The 20428-nt window shown below is 43.2% G+C and overlaps 2 protein-coding genes across 3 annotated transcripts in view; both read right to left on the bottom strand.

Annotated features, from left to right (window-relative positions):
- Positions 1 to 3097: 3097 nt before the first annotated feature.
- LOC112246144 (fatty acid-binding protein 10-A, liver basic) lies at positions 3098 to 4503 on the bottom strand. The gene is made up of 4 exons (XM_024414418.2): positions 4282 to 4503; positions 3806 to 3978; positions 3414 to 3503; positions 3098 to 3212 (listed from the first exon to the last, which is right to left on the bottom strand). The coding sequence occupies exons 1-4, from the start codon at positions 4346 to 4348 to the stop codon at positions 3162 to 3164; spliced, it is 381 nt and encodes a 126-aa protein (XP_024270186.1). The 5' UTR covers positions 4349 to 4503; the 3' UTR covers positions 3098 to 3161.
- Positions 4504 to 5658: 1155 nt separating this feature from the next.
- The window catches only part of myom3 (myomesin 3), a 72465-nt gene continuing 57695 nt past the window's right edge, over positions 5659 to 20428 (bottom strand). Inside the window, exons 19-37 of one of the 2 annotated variants that reach the window (XM_024414417.2) lie at positions 19825 to 19951; positions 18747 to 18931; positions 18525 to 18639; positions 18180 to 18336; positions 17794 to 17900; positions 17667 to 17711; positions 17260 to 17396; positions 16111 to 16255; positions 15707 to 15766; positions 13360 to 13427; positions 13105 to 13212; positions 9892 to 9979; positions 9063 to 9101; positions 8495 to 8600; positions 7369 to 7532; positions 7043 to 7079; positions 6797 to 6819; positions 6624 to 6679; positions 5659 to 6289 (exon numbers count right to left, since the gene is read on the bottom strand). In XM_024414417.2, coding sequence (XP_024270185.2) covers positions 6023 to 6289; positions 6624 to 6679; positions 6797 to 6819; positions 7043 to 7079; positions 7369 to 7532; positions 8495 to 8600; positions 9063 to 9101; positions 9892 to 9979; positions 13105 to 13212; positions 13360 to 13427; positions 15707 to 15766; positions 16111 to 16255; positions 17260 to 17396; positions 17667 to 17711; positions 17794 to 17900; positions 18180 to 18336; positions 18525 to 18639; positions 18747 to 18931; positions 19825 to 19951 — 2034 coding nt within the window. In that variant the 3' untranslated portion in view covers positions 5659 to 6022. Of the gene's footprint in view, positions 6290 to 6623; positions 6680 to 6796; positions 6820 to 6971; positions 7080 to 7368; positions 7533 to 8494; positions 8601 to 9062; positions 9102 to 9891; positions 9980 to 13104; positions 13213 to 13359; positions 13428 to 15706; positions 15767 to 16110; positions 16256 to 17259; positions 17397 to 17666; positions 17712 to 17793; positions 17901 to 18179; positions 18337 to 18524; positions 18640 to 18746; positions 18932 to 19824; positions 19952 to 20428 lie in introns of those variants that run through there. The other variant, XR_002952865.2, reaches the window with a different exon arrangement.

The raw sequence follows: 20428 nt of genomic DNA, 5'->3' as shown, positions 1-20428 counted from the left end.
CAAGAGTTTGTATTGGACAAATTCAGGGAGGTCCATCCCCATTTCGTTCTGTTTGCTCTGTTTGCATCCTTTTGGTTCTTAAAACGGTAACCGGTTTCCCATTGAAAGACATAATGAACACACCCCAGTATTAATTATTTCAATCACCAACTCTATTTTGCAGTCATTTGATAAAATTGGTCAATGACCATGTGTAATTATGCCTGATATTAGATACAGTGCATTCATGAAGTATTCAGACCCCTTCAACATTGTTTCCACATCATTTCAATGAAATGACGTTGAACCAATGTGGAATAGACATTGAATTGACATCTGTGCCCAGTGGGGCCATCTGGCGTACTTCCCGGAGCAAGCCCACAGGAGCAGCTCAATGGAAAGATCAGCCTGTCCTGAAGTCATCAGGTGAGAATCACAACTTCAAATAGTGGCTAAACAGTATCCCCTGCTTTGGTTTTATTGGCCAATATTGCCCATCAGTTTGAACAGCTGTGGCCACCTGTGTATTTAGTAATGACCATGTACGCTGAGGAAGGTTTCAGCTACAAAAAATAATAACCCCGTACAGTGGACAAAAATATAAATGCAACATGTAAATTGTTGGTCCCATGTTTCATGAGCTGAAATAAAAGATCCCAGAAATGTTCCATACGCACAAAAGCTTATTTCTCTCAGGTTTTGAGGGAGTGTGAAATTGGTGGCATTGAGGTTATGGTGTTGGCAGGCATAAGTTACGGACAACGAACACAATGGCATTTTATTGATGGCAATTTGAATGCACAGAGATACCGTGACAAGATCCTGAGGCCCGTTGTCGTGCCATTCATCCGCTGCCATCACCTCATGATTCAGCATGATAATCCACGGGCTCATGTCGCAAGGATCTGTACACAATTCCTGGAAGCTGAGCATGCCCTGCATACTCACCAGACATGTCACCTTTTGAGCATGTTCTGGATTGACATGTATGACAGCGTGTTCCAGTTTCCGCCAATATCCACCAACTTCGCACAGCCATTGAAAAGGAGTGTGACAACATTTATGGAAAATGGCGGTCACACCAGATACTGACTAGTTTTCTGATCCACGACCCCTACCTTTTTTTTATAAAGGTCTGTAACCAACAGATGCATATCTGTATTCCCAGTCATGTGAAATCCGTAGATTAGCACCTGCACATACATTCATTTGAATCAGGATACAGGTTTTTATTTTAGTTGTACATCTTGAATGTAAATTATGCATTAGCGATTCAGTGGTTTGTTTTACAATGTAAAATGAGTTTATGTACCCGACTTGAAAGAGCACTGTGAAATTATACTGTGTATTTTGAATCATATGTGAAATCTACACTATCGGTCAAAAGTTTTAGAACAACTACTCATTCAAGGGTTTTTCTTTCTTTTTACTATTTTATACATTGTAGAATATTAGTGAAGACATGAAAACTATGAAAAAAGTAGTAACCAAAAAAGTGTTAATCAAATTTAAATATACTTTATATTTGATATTCTTCAAATAGCTGCCGTTTGCCTTGATGATAGCTTTGCCTTGATGACACACTTGGCAATCTCTTAACCAGCTTCATGAGGTAGTCACCTGGAATGCATATCTAATAACAGGTGTGCCTTCTTAAAAGTTAATTTGTGGAATTTCTTTCCTTAATGTGTTTGAGCCAATCATTTGTGTTGTGACAAGGTATGGGGGTATACAGAAGATATCCCTAATTTGGTAAAAGACCAAGTCCATATTATGGCAAGAACAGCTCAAATAAGCAAAGGGAAATGACAGTCCATCATTACTTTAAGACATGAAGGTCAGTTAATACGGAACATTTTCTTGAAGATTCTTCAAGTGCAGTATCAAGAACCATCAAGTGCTATGATGAAACTGGCTCTCATGAGGACCGCAACAGGAATGGAAGACACAGAGTTACCTCTGCTGTTACCTCTGCTGAAAAGTTAGAGTTTTCAGCCTCAGCAATTGCAGCCCAAATAAATGTAACAAACACATCTCAACATCAACTGTTCAGAGGAGACTATGTGAATCAGACCTTCATGGTCGAATTGCTGCAAAGAAACCACTACTAAAGGACACCAATAAGAAGAAGAGACTTGCTTGGGCCAAGAAACATGAGCAATGGACATTAGACCGCTGGAAATTTGTCCTTTGGTCTGGAGTCCAAATTAGAGATTTTTGGTTCCAACCGCTGTGTCTATGTGAGATGCGGTGTGGGTGAACAGATGATCTCCCCATAGGTATTTCCCACTGTAAAGCATGGAGGAAGAGGTGGCTTGGGGGTGTTTGCTGGTGACACTGTGATTTATTTACAATTCAAAGGCACACTTAATCAGCATGGCTACCACAGCATTCTGTAGCGATAAACCATCCCATCTGGTTTGTGCTTAGTGGAAAAATCATTTGGTTTTCAACAGGACAATGACCCAACACACCTCCAGGCTGTGTAAGTGCTATTTGACCAAGAAAGAGAGGGATGAAGTGCTGAATCAGATGACCTGGCCTCCACAATCCCCAAAACTCAACCAAATTGAGGTGATTTGAGATGAGTTGGACTGCAGAGTGAAGGAAAAGCAGCCAACAAGTGCTCAGTATATGCGGGAACTCCTTCAAGACTGTTGGAAAAGCAATCCTGTCGAAGCTGGTTGAGAGAATGCCAAGAGTGTGCAAAGCTGTCATCAAGGCAAATAAAATAAAATTGTATTGGTCTCATACACATGGTTAGCAGATGTTAATGTGAATGTAGCGAAATGCTTGTGCTTCTAGTTCCAACCCGTGCAGTAATATCGCAAAGGGTGGCTATTTGAAGAATCTCAAATATAAAATAGATTTGTATTTGTTTAACACTTTTTTGGTTACTACATGATTCTATATGTGTTATTTCATAGTTTTGATGTCTTCACTATTATTCTACAATGTAGAAAATTGTGAAAAGCAAGAAAAACCCTTGAATGAGTAGTTGGTCTAAGACTTTTGACCGGTAGTGTAGATTGAATACTTTTCTGTTATCCAATCAGTGTTTACTGTGTATTAGATGATGCACAGCAGCATGTTCACAGCACACATAATAAACCACACGTTTTACATCAAGCAAGTTTATTTAAATAGCCAAGGACTGCCCCCTGCCTGCTACCATTCCAGGTTTACAACTTTTTGCTCCTCCTGATGAGTGACGTAGAGCCCACTGTCAGCGTCTGAAATGGGGGAGGTAATGAAAAGTGTTTAGTTACTGTGGTCAGGTCACTATTATACAAATAAAACCACCTAAGGTAGAAATAGCCAGCTTGTTTGACCTGTGCCCCATATGTCACAACTGTATATGCTGATATTTGACACTGTACTGACAGATGTGTAGTGTGTTATTCTTCAGTGTTACCAACATTAGGTCAAATTACCTCAACCATCTCTCCGCCTTTGAGCTCCTGGATGTGTGTGAATTTGTCTGTGTTGCACATCAGCTTCCCTCCCGCCAGTCTGACCGTGCACTGTAGGGGCCAGAGAAGAGAGAGGCGATCAGTAATGTGTAGCAATAACGAGTGATGGCAGATGAGCTAAGAAACGTGGAAGACTGAACAAGACATAACACTAACTGCAGATACAAGACGATCGTCTTGACCCCCCCTCCCTCATAAGACAGAACATCCATGAGACAGAACTTTTAAACTACCAAGCATTGCTGGACTTCAATTCAAAGATGAAACCTGTCGATTTAACAATATGTCAGTGAATCAATCAATACTTTCATATGTATAGATTCACCACAGACAGGTAAATTTGGATTGCCTACCTTGAGCTTCTTGCCATCCATGGTGGTGATGTCGGCCTCTTTGCCGATGGTGAAGGAGTTAGTGATGGACTTGCCAGGAGTTTTGGAGGTGATGACGAAGTCATTGCCGTTCTGCTGGATCTCAGTCACAGGCTTGATGTCTTTGGCCAGCTTGATAACGTCTTCTGGGAGTGCTGATGGATGGGCAGGAGGTTGACTCATTAGCTTAGGATTGGACCCATGGAGGCAAACCCTACCTTTTCATTTTGGGTCATAGTTGGGAATCCATAGTCGAATCTCTTGCATTTCCTTGATTCCTTACATCCTCTCTCCTTTTCAAAACTCATTAGATGAGAAAGTCAGAGGGGAGGTACCATTAATCTTCTAGCCTCCAATGAGTTTTGAGAAAGAGGACACGAGGAATCAAGCACATACATTTCAGATTCAGCCCTAAACAACCCTATAGGTGCAAAGTAATGAATCTTTAGGAAACTCACAGATGGCCCTGAGGAACTCCTCGTAGTTCTCCTGAGCATACACCTGCCACGTTCCACTGAAGGCCATGTCGTCTGTGTCTGTACCGGTCCGGTTTCTCCTCCTTCACCAAAATGGGCAATAGGAGCCTGAGACAGCTGTGCGAAGCTCAACACAAATGTAGAAACGGCACTGTGTCCCCCACAGCTACTTATATCAGCAGGTAGAAGGGGCTCCGCTCTGTGCCTCTGTGTCTAATCAGTAACACAGCCTCTGAAGTAATGTTCCTCATTGTTTGAACAACCCAGAGTTCACTTACATCTCTGTCTGGCATGACCCCAACTTCCAGTTGTCTTGGGATGGGTAAGAGTACGTTATGTCCGAGCTGTGCTATCGTATAGCCATAAAATATAGTCATAAAATGACATATGCATGGGTTTTACTCATCCCAATAGATTCTGAAACTTCTGACACGCAGATCTGAAGTTTGTTTCGGGGGAGCCCTTCTTGCAATACTGTCCTAAATGCAGACCTGGGTTAAATTGCTGTATGAAATCATTTTGAATACTTTAGCTGGGCTTTATCGAGCGTGCCTAGTACAATGGAACCGCTAAAACTGTTGCAAAAGTGCAAACCAGACCATATGGCACTAGGGGCAGGCTAATGCAAACTCTGAAACTGTTTGAATAGTATTCGAACCCAGGTCTGATGTCCTGTGGAATCTTCCTAAAAAAAACAATCTACTCCACTGTTTAACCAGGCGATGGGTGAATGACACCTTGGACAAAAGCTTGTCTATCAGTTCAGAAGACATGTTGTAGCTACTCTTTGCTCGCATAATAATTGCCCACACTTGTAATGAGATGTTTCTAATAATCATTGAATGACAAATCCCTCTGGCAGACATATCAAACAGTGCAAACAATAACAACATCAGAAGCATGTTGAGGTGAATGAAACCGTGTCAAGCCACCAAGATCAAATGACTTTATTAGCAGCACACAAGCGATTGCAGAGACGCGTGATATGACAAATACTGTATGTGGAGAGCTAACAGGCTAACAGACCTACTTAAGCTGCAGGTGCAGACTCTGAATGAGCGAGATTGCTCCCTCATTACACGGAGGTCAAAGCATGAATTAGGTTGATGTGGAAAAACGCACTTGACGTGTCGTTGCACCTCTGTAATCTGCTCCATGTGCATGACTAACATGACACGTCTAGTGAAGTACAACATGGGAGATAATTGGAATTCGGATCAAGTCTGCTGCTGTCAAGACATGGAATGAACATTTAATGTGCTCGCCTTGGCCAATGAATCCTACTTCCGAGCTTTCTCGTCCCTGCTCACAGGTCCTATTACTTAATTGCTCCAGAAAGAAAGGGGCGACATCATAAAATTATAGCTGACACTCTTGGGATATTTATTGGTAGTATAATGACACAAGAATACAGGCTGTTGCAGTTTTGACTGGGCCACAAATTGACCGCATTCCCTCTTGCACATGTAACTTCTTAGTCATTGCTACATGCCAATGCCAGAAATGAACTGCTTCTTGTATTTCACTCCTCCGTAACTCTAATTGAACCCCATGAAAACTAACTGGCTGAACCACCATACAAACACAACCCACTGGGCACACACTGGTCGAATCAACGTGGTTTCCATATCATGTGGAACCAGCGTGGAAAAGACATTGAATTGACATCTGTGCCCAGTTGGAATCCTCTCTTAGGGCAACAAAACCAACACTCCTTCCTTCCTTACATCTCCACTGCATCGGGCGGAGGCTTCTCGCCGTGCTTGTACACGCTCACGGTCACGTTGACCGTCTGAGTGCCGTACTGGTTGCGCACAAAGATGCTGTAGTTGCCCGTGTCCTCGCTAGTCACGTTGTTTACAGTCAGAGTGCTGCACTTATTCTCGTTGGCGATGTTGAACTGGCCCCCCGAGACGATGCCTTTGTCGTTCCTCAGCCAGAACATCTCTGGGGCAGGGTCACCATCAGTGAAGCAGGTCAGACACAGAGACTGAGGAGGAGAGAGGGAAATAAAGATGACATGATTCACAACAGTCAATGTAAATAGGAAAAATGACCAAATATCACTTATCACTGTTGACATGGGCAGGTAAGGTTATTTTTAAAAAAATCCGTATTGGAGAAGATGCTGATCTAAGATCAGTCCCCCTTGTCCATTTAATTGTATTCATTATGATCTAAAAGGCTAAACTAATCCTAGATCAGCACTTCTACTCGTTGGTCTAACAGTACAAGCACACAAATTGGACGTAAAAGGAAAATGAAGTACTGGTGAACATAGTGACCACGTAATAGGACAGTATTATTTCCCAAAGTTAGCCTACCTTATTCTCCATGATAGCCACCACATCTGGTAGCCCCTTGGTCACCCTGGCCCGATCTAAAGCAATGAGAAGGACATTTACTCCCTTTTAATCATCCACAGGAAGCTCATTCAATCATTCCAGTTTACAGAAAATGCAATTATTAAGAAACAATGAAAGAGTAGGCTACTCACTTTTCTCAGCAACCGCCACTTGCCTTTTGTAGCAAAAAGCAAGGGTAAAAACTGGTAAATACATTTGCAAATGGTTTCATATCCATTGCCATACTATATGTCAACTCATCAATATTGAATATAGAACCGTTTTCTGTTTGTCCATGTGAGAATAGTGATTGAAAATAGTACTTGCAATTGTTTGTGTTAGTGTTTACCACTGCAAGCCATGCTGGGCCCCCACCATCAATATGGTACTGCACTTACTTCAACCTCTGGTATTCCAACAGAGCATCAGCAAAGGCTTTTGAAGAGATAAAGAGAGAGATAATTCAATATAGATTACTGTAAAAGTATTTAGGAAGAGTGTAATATTCATTAACAGCCTGTCTCGGAAGATGTGAATGTAGATCAAGATTGCAGACACATTTAATTATAATTGAGTAATAATAGTCAAATTCGGAAGTTTACATTCTAGCTCTGAAGACATTGACATGAATCTGAAGCAGTAAAACCCCAAGTATGAAGCCTATTTCGCTTAACTGCTTTGAAGCGATACTGCTTTTTGAGTGAATCAGACTGGTCAGACTAACCTTGTCCAGATAGGTCTAGTGAGCGGGTGTGCTTTTCTTGACCATCAAATATCTCCAGAGTGTACTTCCCCTTATCGTTCTCCGTGGGCGCAAAGACCTCGACCCACAGCTTCTGCATACTGCTGCCAGGCTTACACCTCTCCAACTGGTCAATCCTACTCTCCCTGGTACACAATGAAATATAACATGGTAATACAATTCAATAGAATAGAATATTGTTTTTCTAAAAATCCAACAAAAGATACTTCCATACAAGGCCATGACTATTTATGTCTGAGGGCTTTACTTGATCAGTTCTAAATTTGTTTGTAAAAGCCTTTACGTTTGGTCTTTTTCAAACTGGTGAGATGAGATGGATTTGGGATTAAGGGCTCAGACTGTCTCACTAAGGAAGCTGTGGGGCGATGTGAAGAAAAACACAAATGCTAAAGCAACTCTTGAGTTAAAATTAGACAACAAACCATGTTGCTACAGCAGTGCCCTTACAGAAAAATCACGATTTCACACGTGTAGTTTTGTGTTATCACATGTTGAGTTACATGTTGTCACATTAACTTCGCATAAGATCACATGTGATCACATGAAAACGTGTTTTTGGAACACTCCACCTGTGTTCAGGTGAAATTCATGTGTTTTTTCCGTGTTGGGTTGTCATCAGCTCTCGTAATGGAGAGGTATAGGATGTGCAGGCTCTTGCTCCAGACAGGCACCAACACAGCTGATTCAACTAATCAAAGTCTTAATGATTAGTCTATTAGTTGAATCAGGTGTGTTAATGCTGGATTAGAACAAAAGCCTGCCTGCTCCGTAACTCTGTAGAACCAGGGTTGGTGGTTGGTGCTAACCATAAAAGCTGCCAGCAGGTGGCGATAAAAGTCCAGTCCCTGTTCCCTGTATGATGTTTCCCTTAGATACAGATTTAGGATCAACTTCCCCTCCCCCAATCCCAACCTTAACAATTAGTGGGGAAAATGCTAAACTGACCTAAGTTCAGCGCCTAGGGGCAACTTCACCCTACTCTGTATAGCATAGGCTGACTGTATAATGTAGACAAAGTGGATACATTAGGCCTGGAGCACAGCCCGTGTGGCAGGGCAGAGTACAGAGGCCAGGCCAGGGAACTCACTTGAAGTGCCAGCTGGTCTTCATGTAGCTGATATAGTACTTGAGAGAGCAGTAGAGCTTGAAGCCCATAGCAGTGCATTGAATCCTCACTGGGCCTGCAGACAGCGCTGTGCCACAGAGAGAGGAAAAAGTCAAATTCAGAGAGATGATACTCTGTGACAGAATGTCATTGTTGGGATATTGACAGTTGACAGTATGGCCTTTTTCTTGCATTTGAAAGACGGTGCAAAAAATACTAGATAACGGTTGTTTTTTTCTGTATTATCTTTTACCAGATCTAATGTGTTATATTCTCCTACATTCCTTTCACATTTACACAAACTTCAAAGTGTTTCCTTTCAAATTGTACCAAGAAAATACATATCCTTGCTTTAGGGCCTGAGTTACAGGCAGTTAGATTTGGGTATGTCATTTTAGGTGAAAATTGAAAAAAGGGGGCCGATCCTTCATCATTTAATGACTTCGTTGTTCCCATATAAAAATTGTTCATAAGAATGCTTGAGAAGTCACTCCTGTTTCGGTACTGAAATGTTGGCGTAATAGTATTAGGAAATCCATGCTGAACTTACCACACTGTTTGCTCAGGAGTTGTAGGAGCTTGTCATACTCTGTAAATAAAGACAGAATAATTGTCTCCAGACATTGGGCTCTATTTAAGCGATACGGTCTGTGGAGGTGTGGTACATGGCAAATATACCACAGCTAAGGGCTGTTCTTATCAATGATGCAACGCGTGAGTGTTCCCCTATTGGCCCCTGGTTCACCTCTGACCTCTGGGCTGGGTCTCTAAGCACTGTGATTGGTCTACAGTGTTCCTGCCGGGGCCAACAAGAGTCAACAAAAGTGTCTCCCATCCGGCTGACCAAAGTCCATATAGGACATTCTATGAACGCCTGGATACAGCCATTAGCAGTGGTATATTGGCCATATACCACAAACACCCAAGGTGCCTTATTGCTATTATAAACTGGTTACCAACAGTAAGAAATATTTTTTTGTCATACCCGTGATAAATGGTCTGTTATTCTATGGCTTTCAGTCAATCAGCATTCAGAGCTCAAAACACCCAGTTTATAATGTTCATTAACCTCTATGCATAATATTACACTATGTGCAGTCTCAGTTTCTGCATCTTCAGAATAATCATGAGACATAACAATAATGCACTTTGAAATTGCCTCATAACAATGTAACTTGAGAGACTAACATTTCCCTGATATTTCGGCTAGACCGGGGCCCGTATTCACAAAGCTTCCCAGAGTACTAGTGCTGATCTAGGATCAGGTCCCCCCCCAGTCCAAGTCATCATATTCATTAGGCTCTACGAAGCAAAACTGATTGCTTTACAAACATGGGCCCATGTCTGTGGTTGTCCATGACAGTGCCATGACGTCTCACCTTCATCTAGTAACTCCAGTGTGCTGACATCCTGTCCTCTACCATCAGACGCCACGGCTTTGTAGTGGCCTGCCTCCTTCTTAGTCACCTGAGATTCACCAGAGAGAAAACAGTCAATCATTATGACACACACACAGGCACGTCAACACGCACATACACACAGGGTTTGAGAATACCCAATACACATTTGACTTTCTGTACACAGACAATCCTACCCACAGGGCACAGACGTCAATTCAACGTCCATTCCACATTGGTTCACCGTAATTTCATTGAAATGACGTGGAAGCAACGTTGATTCAACCAGTGTGTGCCCGGTGGGTAATCATGCAATGATCTATAAACACTCATACTGTAGAGACACTCTGACACACTCTGTGTGTGTGTGTGATGATCACTGATCAAATCAAATTGTATTAGTCACATGTGCCGAATACAACAGGTGTAGACCTTACAGTGAAATGCTTACTTACAAGCCCCTAACCAACAATGCAGTTAAAAAAATACAAATAAGAAATAAAAATAACAAGTAGTTAAAGAGCAGCAGTAAAATAACAATAGCGAGACAATATACAGGGGGTACTGGTACAGAGACAATGTGTGGGGGAACCAGTTAGTCGAGGTAATTGAGGTAATGTAGGTAGAGTTATTAAAGTGACTATGCATAGATAATAACAGAGAGCAGCAGCTGCGTAAAAGGGGAGGGGGGGACGCAAATAGTCTGGGTAGCCATTTGATTAGATGTTCCGGAGTCTTATGGATTGGGGGTAGAAGCTGTTTAGAAGCCTCTTGGACCTAGACTTGGCGCTCCGGTACCGCTTGTCATGCGGTAGCAGAGAGAACAGTCTATGACTAGGGGGGGCTGGAGTCTGACTATTTTTAAGGCCTTCCTCTGGTATATAGGTCCTGGATGGCAGGAAGCGTGGCCCCAGTGATGTACTGGGCCGTACACACTACCCTCTGTAGTGCCTTGTGGTCGGAGGCTGAGCAGTTGCCATACCAGGCAGTGATGCAACCTGTCAGGATGCTCTCAATGGTGCAGTTGTAGAACCTTTTGAGGATCGGAGGACCCATGCCAAATCTTTTCAGTCTCTTGAGGGGGAATAGGTTTTGTCGTGCCCTCTTCACGACTGTCTTGGTGTGTTTGGACCATGTTAGTTTGTTGGTGATGTGGACACCACTCTCAACCTGCTCCACTACAGACCTGTCGATGAGAATGGGGGTGTGCTCGATCCTCCTTTTCCTGTAGTCCACAATCATCTCCTTTGTCTTGATCACGTTGAGGGAGTGGTTGTTGTCCTGGCACCACACACGGCCAGGTCTCTAACCTCCTCCCAATAGGCTGTCTCGTCGTTGTCTGTGATCAGGCCTACCAATGTTGTGTCATCGGCAAACTTAATGATGGTGTTGGAGTTGTGCCTGGCCGTGCAGTCATGAGTGAACAGGGAGTACAGGAGGGGACTGGGCATTAAATAATACCTGCAAAACACCAGTCTCAACGTCAACAGTGAAGTGGCGGCTCCGGGATGCTGGGCAGAGTTGCAAAGAAAAAGCCATATCTCAGACTGGCCAATATAAATAAAAGATTAAGATGGGTAAAAGAACACAGACACTGGACAGAGGAACTCTGCCTAGAAGGCCAGCATCCCAGAGTCGCCTCTTCATTGTTTACGTTGAGACTGGTGTTTTGTGGGTACTACTTAATGTAGCTGCCAGTTGAGGACTTGTGAGGCGTCTGTTTCTCAAACTAGACACTCTAATGTACTTGTCCTCTTGCTCAGTTGTGCACTGGGGCCTCCCACTCCTCTTTCTATTCTGGTTAGAGGCAGTTTGTGCTGTTCTGTGAAGGGAGGAGTCAAATCAAATCAAAGTTTATTTGTCACGTGCGGCGAATACAGCAGGTGTAGACCTTACAGTGAAATTCTTACTCTCAGGCTCTAACCAACAGTACAAAAAAGGTATTAGTTGAACAAAAGGTAAGTAAAGAAATAAAAACAACAGTAAAAAGACAGTGAAAATAACAGTAGTGAGGCTATATACAGTAGTGAGACTATAACAGTAGCGAGGCTATATACAGTAGTGAGACTATAACAGTAGCGAGGCTACATACAGGCACCGGTTAGTCGGGCTGATTGAGGTAGATCTCATACAGCGTTGTATGAGATCTTCAGTTTCTTGGCAATTTCTCGCATGGAATAGCCTTCATTTCTCAGAACAAGAATAGACTGACTGTCACGACTTCTGCCAAAGTCGTAACCCTCTGTTTCCCCTCATGTCTTTGTCAGAGATTGTTTTATGTCAGTGTTATTTTATGGTTGTATAGGTGCGCGACGGGTCCTCGTACCCATGTTTATTTATGTATGTACATATTAGTGTTTGGAACATGTTAATTGGGCATTTATTAAAAGCCTCCATTTACACTCCGTTTCACTCTCCTGCGCCTGACTTCCCTGCCACCTATACACACGACTCTGACACTGACGAGTTTCAGAAGAAGTTCTTTGTTTCTGGCCATTTTGAGCCTCTAATTGAAACCCACAAATGCTGATGCTCCAGATACTCAACTAGTCTAAAGAAGGCCAGTTGTATTGCTTCTTTAATCAGAACATCAGTTTTCAGCTGTGCTAACATAATTGCAAAAGGGTTTTCTAATGATCAATTAGCCTTAATGATAAACTTAGATTAGCTAAAACAACGTGCCATTAGAACACAGGAGGGATGGTTGCTGATAATGGGCCTCTGTACACCTTTGTAGATATTCCATTAAATGTCAGCCGTTTACAGCTACAATAGTCATTTACAACATTAACAATGTCTACACTGTATTTCTGATCAATTTGATGTTATTTTAATAGAGAAAAAAATGTGCTTTTCTTTCAAAAACAAGGACATTTCTAAGTGACCCCAAACCTTTTGAACTGTAGTGTACATTACTATGCTGCAAAAATGAGGTGGTTAGGAGCTTAATAGTTAGAGGGGCGGATCTGTAGCCAGAAGGTCACCAGGTCAAATATCCAGTTGTGCGCTAAATAGTGGGGTTGATCAAAGTGACATGTGACATGGGCTACTTCCCTGGAACCAGATTCAGCCTAGTCCTGGATTAAAAACATTCACAAAAGAGAATCTCCATTGAAAGTGTGTTTTAGTCCAGGATTAATTTTAATCTGGGTTCAGGAAACCAGCCCCATGAGGACTGGATGTGGTATGGTGTACCTGTTGCACAGTCATGGTGCTGACTCCAGTCTGCTGGTCATACACAGCTGGAGTCTCCACGCCATCCTTGAACCACTTCAGAATCGTATCCTTGCTTACGTTGGTCACCTGGACCCAGAAAGACAGAGGATTCTAATGATACAGTAACACTGTGCACTGAATACATTCATAACAACGCACATGCATATCAGAATCCAGAATCCATGTGATTATGTCAGAACAAAGATAACAACATATTGGATATTTCTAAATTACCTTGCATTTGATTATAAACTCACAGTCCTCTGTCACGGTCCATGACAAAAACTCCAGGAAATAGGGTCCTTGAAAGACAGAGCGAATGATTAACTGCGTCCACTGGACCAGAGATACTGCGGCTGTCTTTGCTGGCAGTCAATCAATGAAGCTCGCCATATTCTGGTGTGTCAGCATTATATATTATGTTCTAAAGTTATAGCTGCCTATTTGACTGGAGCATTTTACGCAGAAATCGGATCTTTATCCACTGTTGGCAGTAAATAAAAACACATCCTACATGGACTTTGGTCAGCTGGATCCGGCACCTCTCAGATTTGACTTTGTTTGTTCCGCCACCTATTTGCCTGGATCCGGTACCTCTTGCGGCATGATTTATTCATTGTTTCGCTGTTCGCACTGTAGACATTCTAATAAAAACGATCAGCGTTAAATCAAGTTGCCTTCTTGTTATCCCCCCCAAAAAAAAACACCATCATGTAAAAGCGCGGTGATCCTTCTGTGTAATCATCTTATCCTGCCACACTGATTCCAGACCTGCTCTCTTATTTGTACGTAGAGACATGGGGAGGGGCCTTGTGGGGTAAGTAACTGATCTTGACACAGGTCTTGGTAGTGGTGGTCAACTGGTGAAGAGGTTCCTATGTAATCACGCTACATAGCCTAGGCTGGTCGTCTCCCTACTGAATTTGAATCGTGGGAGGCCACATAAAAAAATGGAAAAGAAAAGGCAATCGAGTTTGACGTCATTTGTTCAAGTCCAAAAATCCAGAAAAAGATGGTGAATCGAACCCAGAACGAGCCAGAGAACTATCGTTGCCGGAGGAGAGGAGCGAGGGGCAAACTGTTCCTGATGCCAATGCCTTAGCTAGCAGCGCTGCTAATCCCACCAGTTCAGCATCACCACCGGCACCTCCACTAGCTTGTAGGCCTACTAGCGAGTCAGACTCAGCAGGAGAGTGAGACGGGGAGCTGGGGGGGGGGAGGAGGGGGGCAGTGCATCCACCGATGAAGTGCTCAGAGCAGGTGCAATTTGCAGTTCAACAACAATCAAACATATAACCCCTGGCTTGTCATGTAGAATTAAAAGTTGGGCTGTACAACATGAAAAAAGGTAGGGAACTTGGGGTCTAGAAATCACTGGGAGGGATGAAACTAGCAAAAGAGTGGGTGGGATGTACAATCATTTAACATCCTATGCCTCCGACGTAAAAAAGTCCTCAGAAAAAAAGGTTTTTGAACATGCCCGAACCAAGGCACATCTGCTGGCAGCAAGCCTTATAGACAGGGCTAAAGAGGATACCCAGGTAATAGTTTTTAGGGCTCCCGAGTGGCGCAGCGGTCTAAGGCACTCCATCTCAGTGCTAGAGGTCTCACTACAGACCCTGGTCCACACCCGGCCGTGATTGGGAGTCCCCATAGGGCGATGCACAATTCGCCCAGCGTCGTCCGGGTTAGGCCATCATTGTAAATAAGAATTTGTTCTTAACTGACTTGCCTAGTTAAATCAAAGTTAAATAAAAAATATAAATATTTAACACTCAAAATGAAGTAATAGACACTACAGCCAGAGTCTTCAGAAAATCCTTAGAAGGAAGCTAATTGTCCCAGCCACAGGCCCGCTCATGGCTTTGAGCAAGAAATGGACTCTTAGGGGTTCAATGGACATGACATGGGGAGAGTCATTATGGGAGGTTCTGAAAACTAAGGTAGGACATTTTTTTCCCTTTACAAACTTGTTCAGTACTGTGAAGGTAATCTGAATAGGTGCTTCACACAGGAAGGCCTATATATTGTCATGTGTGTGTTCTGCTGTAGCCTACACTGATTTATCTTATTTGAAGTTATATTCCAATATTGTGATATTTGTTCAACTGCTACATTTGATGTGTTGAAAATGAAATGAAATGCTGGTCGTGTCAGCCCCACAGCTGAGTATGTGTGCACAATGCACAATGTGTTCTGCAGTGTCGTCTAAAAATGTCGCTGTACATTGTCTGGAAAATGAGGCTATAAGAAATTCAGACCTGTGTCAGCCCCACAGCTATACTCAGGTATGTGGGCCTACTGCAGTGACGTCTAAAATGCTTTGGAGAGTGCTGTCCGTTTCACCACCGTAGACATTAGGCTACTTGACTGTTTACTCTGTCTGCTGAGCTGCCACTTTGTGTTTGACTCTTTTTTCTCAATGTGTTCCGGTACCTCAGAGCCCCCTCGGATACCCCCGGATACCCCCCACCACTCCTGCACTCACTATGTGTTCCAGGACCTCCCGATTTACAAAATTAAGCACTGGATCCAGCCCGGAGGTCAGGGGTGAACTAGGGGCCAATAGGGGAACACTCACCTGACTTTCTCTTGTAGTCCATTCTGTTGGCTATGGACTGAGCCAGTGTCTGACGGAACTCTGTCAAAGACACAACCACAGGGTCACTTCCCTACTGGCACACCGAGGATATGTAGTAACTACCAACAATAAGACACTAACATTGACTGCAATAACCAAATCGATTGGAACAAATCTATATATCAGGCCATGCCAAACATTTACAGCTCTTTAGAGTTCACAGAAATAGTAAGCTGCCCTTTTCACACTATTGTGCCGATCTGAAGCAAACTGTGCTGGCTCAGCACTTCCAGCAACTATGGTGGATGCGAAAACAGGCCAGCTCATCACAGCTTGGTTTAGCTCAGCTCGGTTCGGTAGTATGAACATCCTGGTAATGAGTTTGGGTGACCAGATGGACTCACTCTCGTCCACGAGCACCAGGGTGAACTGGTTCTTGGCGCGGCCGTCGCAGAGCAGGGCTGTGTAGGAGCCCTCGTCCTCCTTAGACAGCTGGTCAAACACGATCTCTATCAGCCCACTGGCCTTGTCAAAGTTAATCTTGTGGGCCTAGGGAGAGAGAAGAGAGAGGACACACACAAGCACATGAATGCGCACGTATGTACATACATGTGCACACATACGCAGGCACGCGCACCTCACATAAACCACGTTTCTACAATAACTTCTACAAGTGTGACTTGCATGTTGATTTGAGCTAATCAAGGCAAGTGGATAAAATGGGGGAAATGGGGTTTGGTTTATTCACATAATCCTCATCTGTAATCATTTAGTAATAAATCGTTAGCAGTGTTGGCGTTCATGTGAACACACGTGCATGGATGCAATCATGCTATTCCATACCCCGCGCAAGACACGGAGTCCAAAAACATGCAAGTTGTGTAATATTAGTTTCACCCCACGGAAAATCCACATCTGTTGCAACAACCTCTGCCGACAGTAGTCTTCCAACCTGTGGTTCTTTATTTTTTTTAGGTTGATTTCATAACAAATCAACATTGCTATCATGTTGCTACGCACATTCTGGTGAAAATCTTTATGAAGGTGATTTGTGTTTAAATGAAATTGCAAGTATGATGGTGAGGGTAAACATGTTTTATTGTGATTGTTTGTGTGATTACTTTCTCTTTCTATACAGTCAATACCTCTTACTAATGCAAACTTGAATGGGGAACTATCAAACATTTAGCTATTTTGTGGCACATCTAGATTTCGTTGATTTATGGAGATTTTCACTAGAACAAATAACCATCTGCATATATTCAGAAATAAATGTGTGTATGCAAAATGCAGTAGCTTATGCTTTATGCACACCTCCGGTAGACATGCTATAACTTGCCTGGTTCGGTCTATTTCTGTTTTAACCAACTTGTCATCGCCTTCCTATTCATACAACACTGCACCATCGATTAAAGCAGGAACATTCTGACACCCAAGCTAGTTTTAGTATTCATTTGAGACATACACACTCTACCGACAGACCAGTAGGCACAAGATGTAGTTCTGGGTTATGAGATTAGAACACATAGCCTGTGTTTTGAAGCGCTCCTTACTGCAGTACTGGAGATCTCTCTGTCGTTGAGAATGAGGCGGAGCTCTGCAGCGTTGCTCAGGCTCTCAGTCTGCATCCAGAGACGCACGTTCCCTTTCTCTGACACCTCCACCTGCCACTTGGAGCGCAGGGCTATCACTGTAGTGGGAGAGAACAATGAAGAGGGAATAGGTTATGGGTTCAGGTTGGCCTCCAAGCTTCCGCAAACAAAATCATCATCAGGAAGGGTGCTCAACAACAATGGCAGGAATTGGAAAAATAGGGCTTACCCAAGAAAACATCTGAGGAAATAGCGTGTTGAAATTGTGATGTTGCACAATATATTATGCCTGTTTCTATTTGAAAAGGAGTACTATCGACTGTTTTAGCTCGATAGAGACTTGTATTATTACAGAGACTAAGTCTTACATGGGTGGCAGATGTGCCAGCCGAGCTCGGTCAGTCTGTCCAGATCTATGGGAAAAGAGAGAGAGGGAGAATTACAGGGAACAGCTATCTTTTGCGCAGGTCTTCTTTAGCTTGGAGTATAAAGTACCTTCCGCGGTAAAGGTGAAACTGGAAGAGATGTCTGGGTTGTCACTCATCTCTGCTGTGTACAGGCCCAGGTCCTCTTTAGTGGCGTTTGTGAAGGTTAGGATGGACCTGGGGACGGACAGAAGGACAGTAGGCTTAAAGGACAGACCAGGGGACTCAGTAGGCCTGAATGGGACCATAGTGCTCAGTGAAAAGGGAGTACATTTTGCATTGTAGTGTGAGGTGAGGAAGAATCTCCACTGAGTCTGACCCTTTGGTGACCTCTTAACATTAAACAAGTCTTTCATGGGTTACATGTCCTCTCTCAACTCTACAGGTCACTTTTTCTTTCTCTGTAAAAGACACACACACACACCACATACACACACACATACAACATTGCAGTACCTATTGTTCTCCCACAGTACCCTGGCTCTCCCAGCTTCAATGGCCTCTTTGTAGTTCTTGCGCCAGACAAACGTGCTCTTCTCCGTAATTTCAGTGGCCTCAAAGGCCAGGAAGATGAAGCCATCATTGTCCACACCAATCTCTATGTCTCTGGTGCCTGATGGAGAAAGAACATGAATCAAAAGTAATTCTGGTGATATTGTTAATCAGGGACCTGGTATTGCTAAAATCAAGCCTGGTCCCAGACATGTTTGTGCTCTTTGGCCAACTCCTATGGTCATTGTTATGTCAAACACAAACAGACCTTGAACCAGGTTAATTAACTAAAACCCTAAAATGACTCACCTGGTTGAGTCTGGGCTCTGATAAGCTCAGAGGGCAGAGAAGGGATGCCCATTCCAGCCTTGTTGAAGGCACACACTCTGAGACGATAGGTCCGACCTGCCTGGAGTCCTGACACCTGGGAACACAATCACACCAAAATTAAATATTTGATACATTTTATCAAAAACAAAAACATATTAACTCTATATCCTTATTACAATAAACCAAGTATATCTCACCAACCTTCAAAAAGGTATCTGCAATTGGCTCGTCATTCACAGCAGTCCAGCTCTGTGATTGGTCGCCCTCGCTCAGCTCCACCAGGTACCCTGTGATTGGTCCTTGCTGTCCTTCGTAGAGAGGCACTGCCCATAGGAGGACCAGAGAGTTATGCCTCACCTCCCTGAATTCCAGGTCATACGGGCAGCCTGGGGGGGATGAGTGGGGTTAGCATAGTTAGCATAACACAAAGAGAGAAATATGGATCAAGCCATACAGCCTTACATTCTATACAGTACATGGATTGATAAGTGTCTACTGTGTTAGAAAAATACCAACCAGACCTGGGTGCAAATACTATTTGAAATCAGTGTTTGGTTCATCCCGACTGGAGTGCTAGGTGGGCAGGGTCTGCACTTTTTGGAATTTTCTATTGGTTACATTGCAACATGCATGCTTATTCAAGCAGAGATAAAGTATTTGAAATGATTTAAAACCAGGATAAAACAGGGAGAATATTGATATTTATCCTTTTCCCCGTGTTCTATAATCACCCATAAACAGCCAAGTTGTCCGTGACAGAACAGGCCATCATAAAGAAATGAACAAACAATAATAATAACATTTAAAAAACAAGTAAAGTGATTTTGCTTAATCTACCCCTTCGTTCTTAGTGCCAGTGCACGGTAGTTAATTTGCTTAACGATTTTCAGTCGCATTTCAATTATTTACGACGCGGGGAGAGCCGGCTGGATTCAGCTGGATTAATGGGCTGTGTGGGATAAATGGTGTGTGGCTCTCTCCATTTCCAATATGAATATCACAACAGGCAGCGTTATATGAGAAACACAGCTGGCCACGGCTGTGCACTGAACTGCTCCATTACCGAATGGCAGAGTGAGTAGAGAGAGACAGAAAGAGAGAGAGAGTGTGTGTTTTAGAGAGCAAACGTGTGAATGTGTGTGTGTTTTAGAGAGTAAAAGTGTGTGTGTGTGTGTGTACAGAGACCATGTGTGTGTACAGCGACCATGTGTGTGCATCCGTGTGTATGTGCATACGTAAGTGAATGTGTGTGTTTTCATGATGATTGCATCATCCTCACCTGGCTCAGGCATGGTCCACTCCTCACACAGGAAAGCCTCACTGGGCTCAGAGGGTTTACCAACACCAACCACGTTGGCAGCAAAAATACGAAACTGATAGTAATGCCCCCCATCCAGATTACAGACCTGTAAACAAGACACCATAAAATGAATACAGTTACTACACAAATTGCAACCAGGGTTGTGTTCATTAGGACACACCCAGGAAAAACATTTCGAAACATTTTTGCAACAGAAATGAGCATTTCTTATTGGTCAAGTTTTCTGCTTGGTGCCTACTGAACAATACTCTGGTCATTAAGAAAACAAGGGTCAGCTAGCTTTGAGTTTCAGTACGTCAGCTCCTGCATGGACAAACCATGGATAAAACAAAAAAAGGTACCTTTTAAAGATAATGCAACACAGTATCTGGATTACCTCGGGCATATTCGCAGAGATTAATCTTTAATCTGAGGTTGTGCTCTCACGTCCTAATTTAGCTGGGTTTCTCAACTCCACACATATGGACATGACGGTGGAGTTGGGTTGCGACGACTGTGGAAGGAGTGTACCTCCAACTACATCGAGACGCTGTCAGTCGAGATGAGGAAACAGTCTGTGGTT

The sequence above is a fragment of the Oncorhynchus tshawytscha genome, linkage group LG03, assembly GCF_018296145.1.
Source record: "Oncorhynchus tshawytscha isolate Ot180627B linkage group LG03, Otsh_v2.0, whole genome shotgun sequence".
Taxonomy (NCBI): domain Eukaryota; kingdom Metazoa; phylum Chordata; class Actinopteri; order Salmoniformes; family Salmonidae; genus Oncorhynchus; species Oncorhynchus tshawytscha.
Note: the sequence above shows the minus strand (reverse complement) of the source record. Positions and strands in the feature narration are given on the sequence as shown.

Coding starts and splice junctions, on each gene's coding strand:
- LOC112246144 (XM_024414418.2), bottom strand. CDS start 4,348: ATGGCCTTCAGTGGAACGTGGCAGGTGTATGCTCAGGAGAACTACGAG. Junction 3,504..3,805: donor TGGATGGCAAGAAGCTCAAG/GTAGGCAATCCA, acceptor TGGCCCCTACAG/TGCACGGTCAGACTGGCGGG. Junction 3,213..3,413: donor AAGGCGGAGAGATGGTTGAG/GTAATTTGACCT, acceptor CCCCCATTTCAG/ACGCTGACAGTGGGCTCTAC.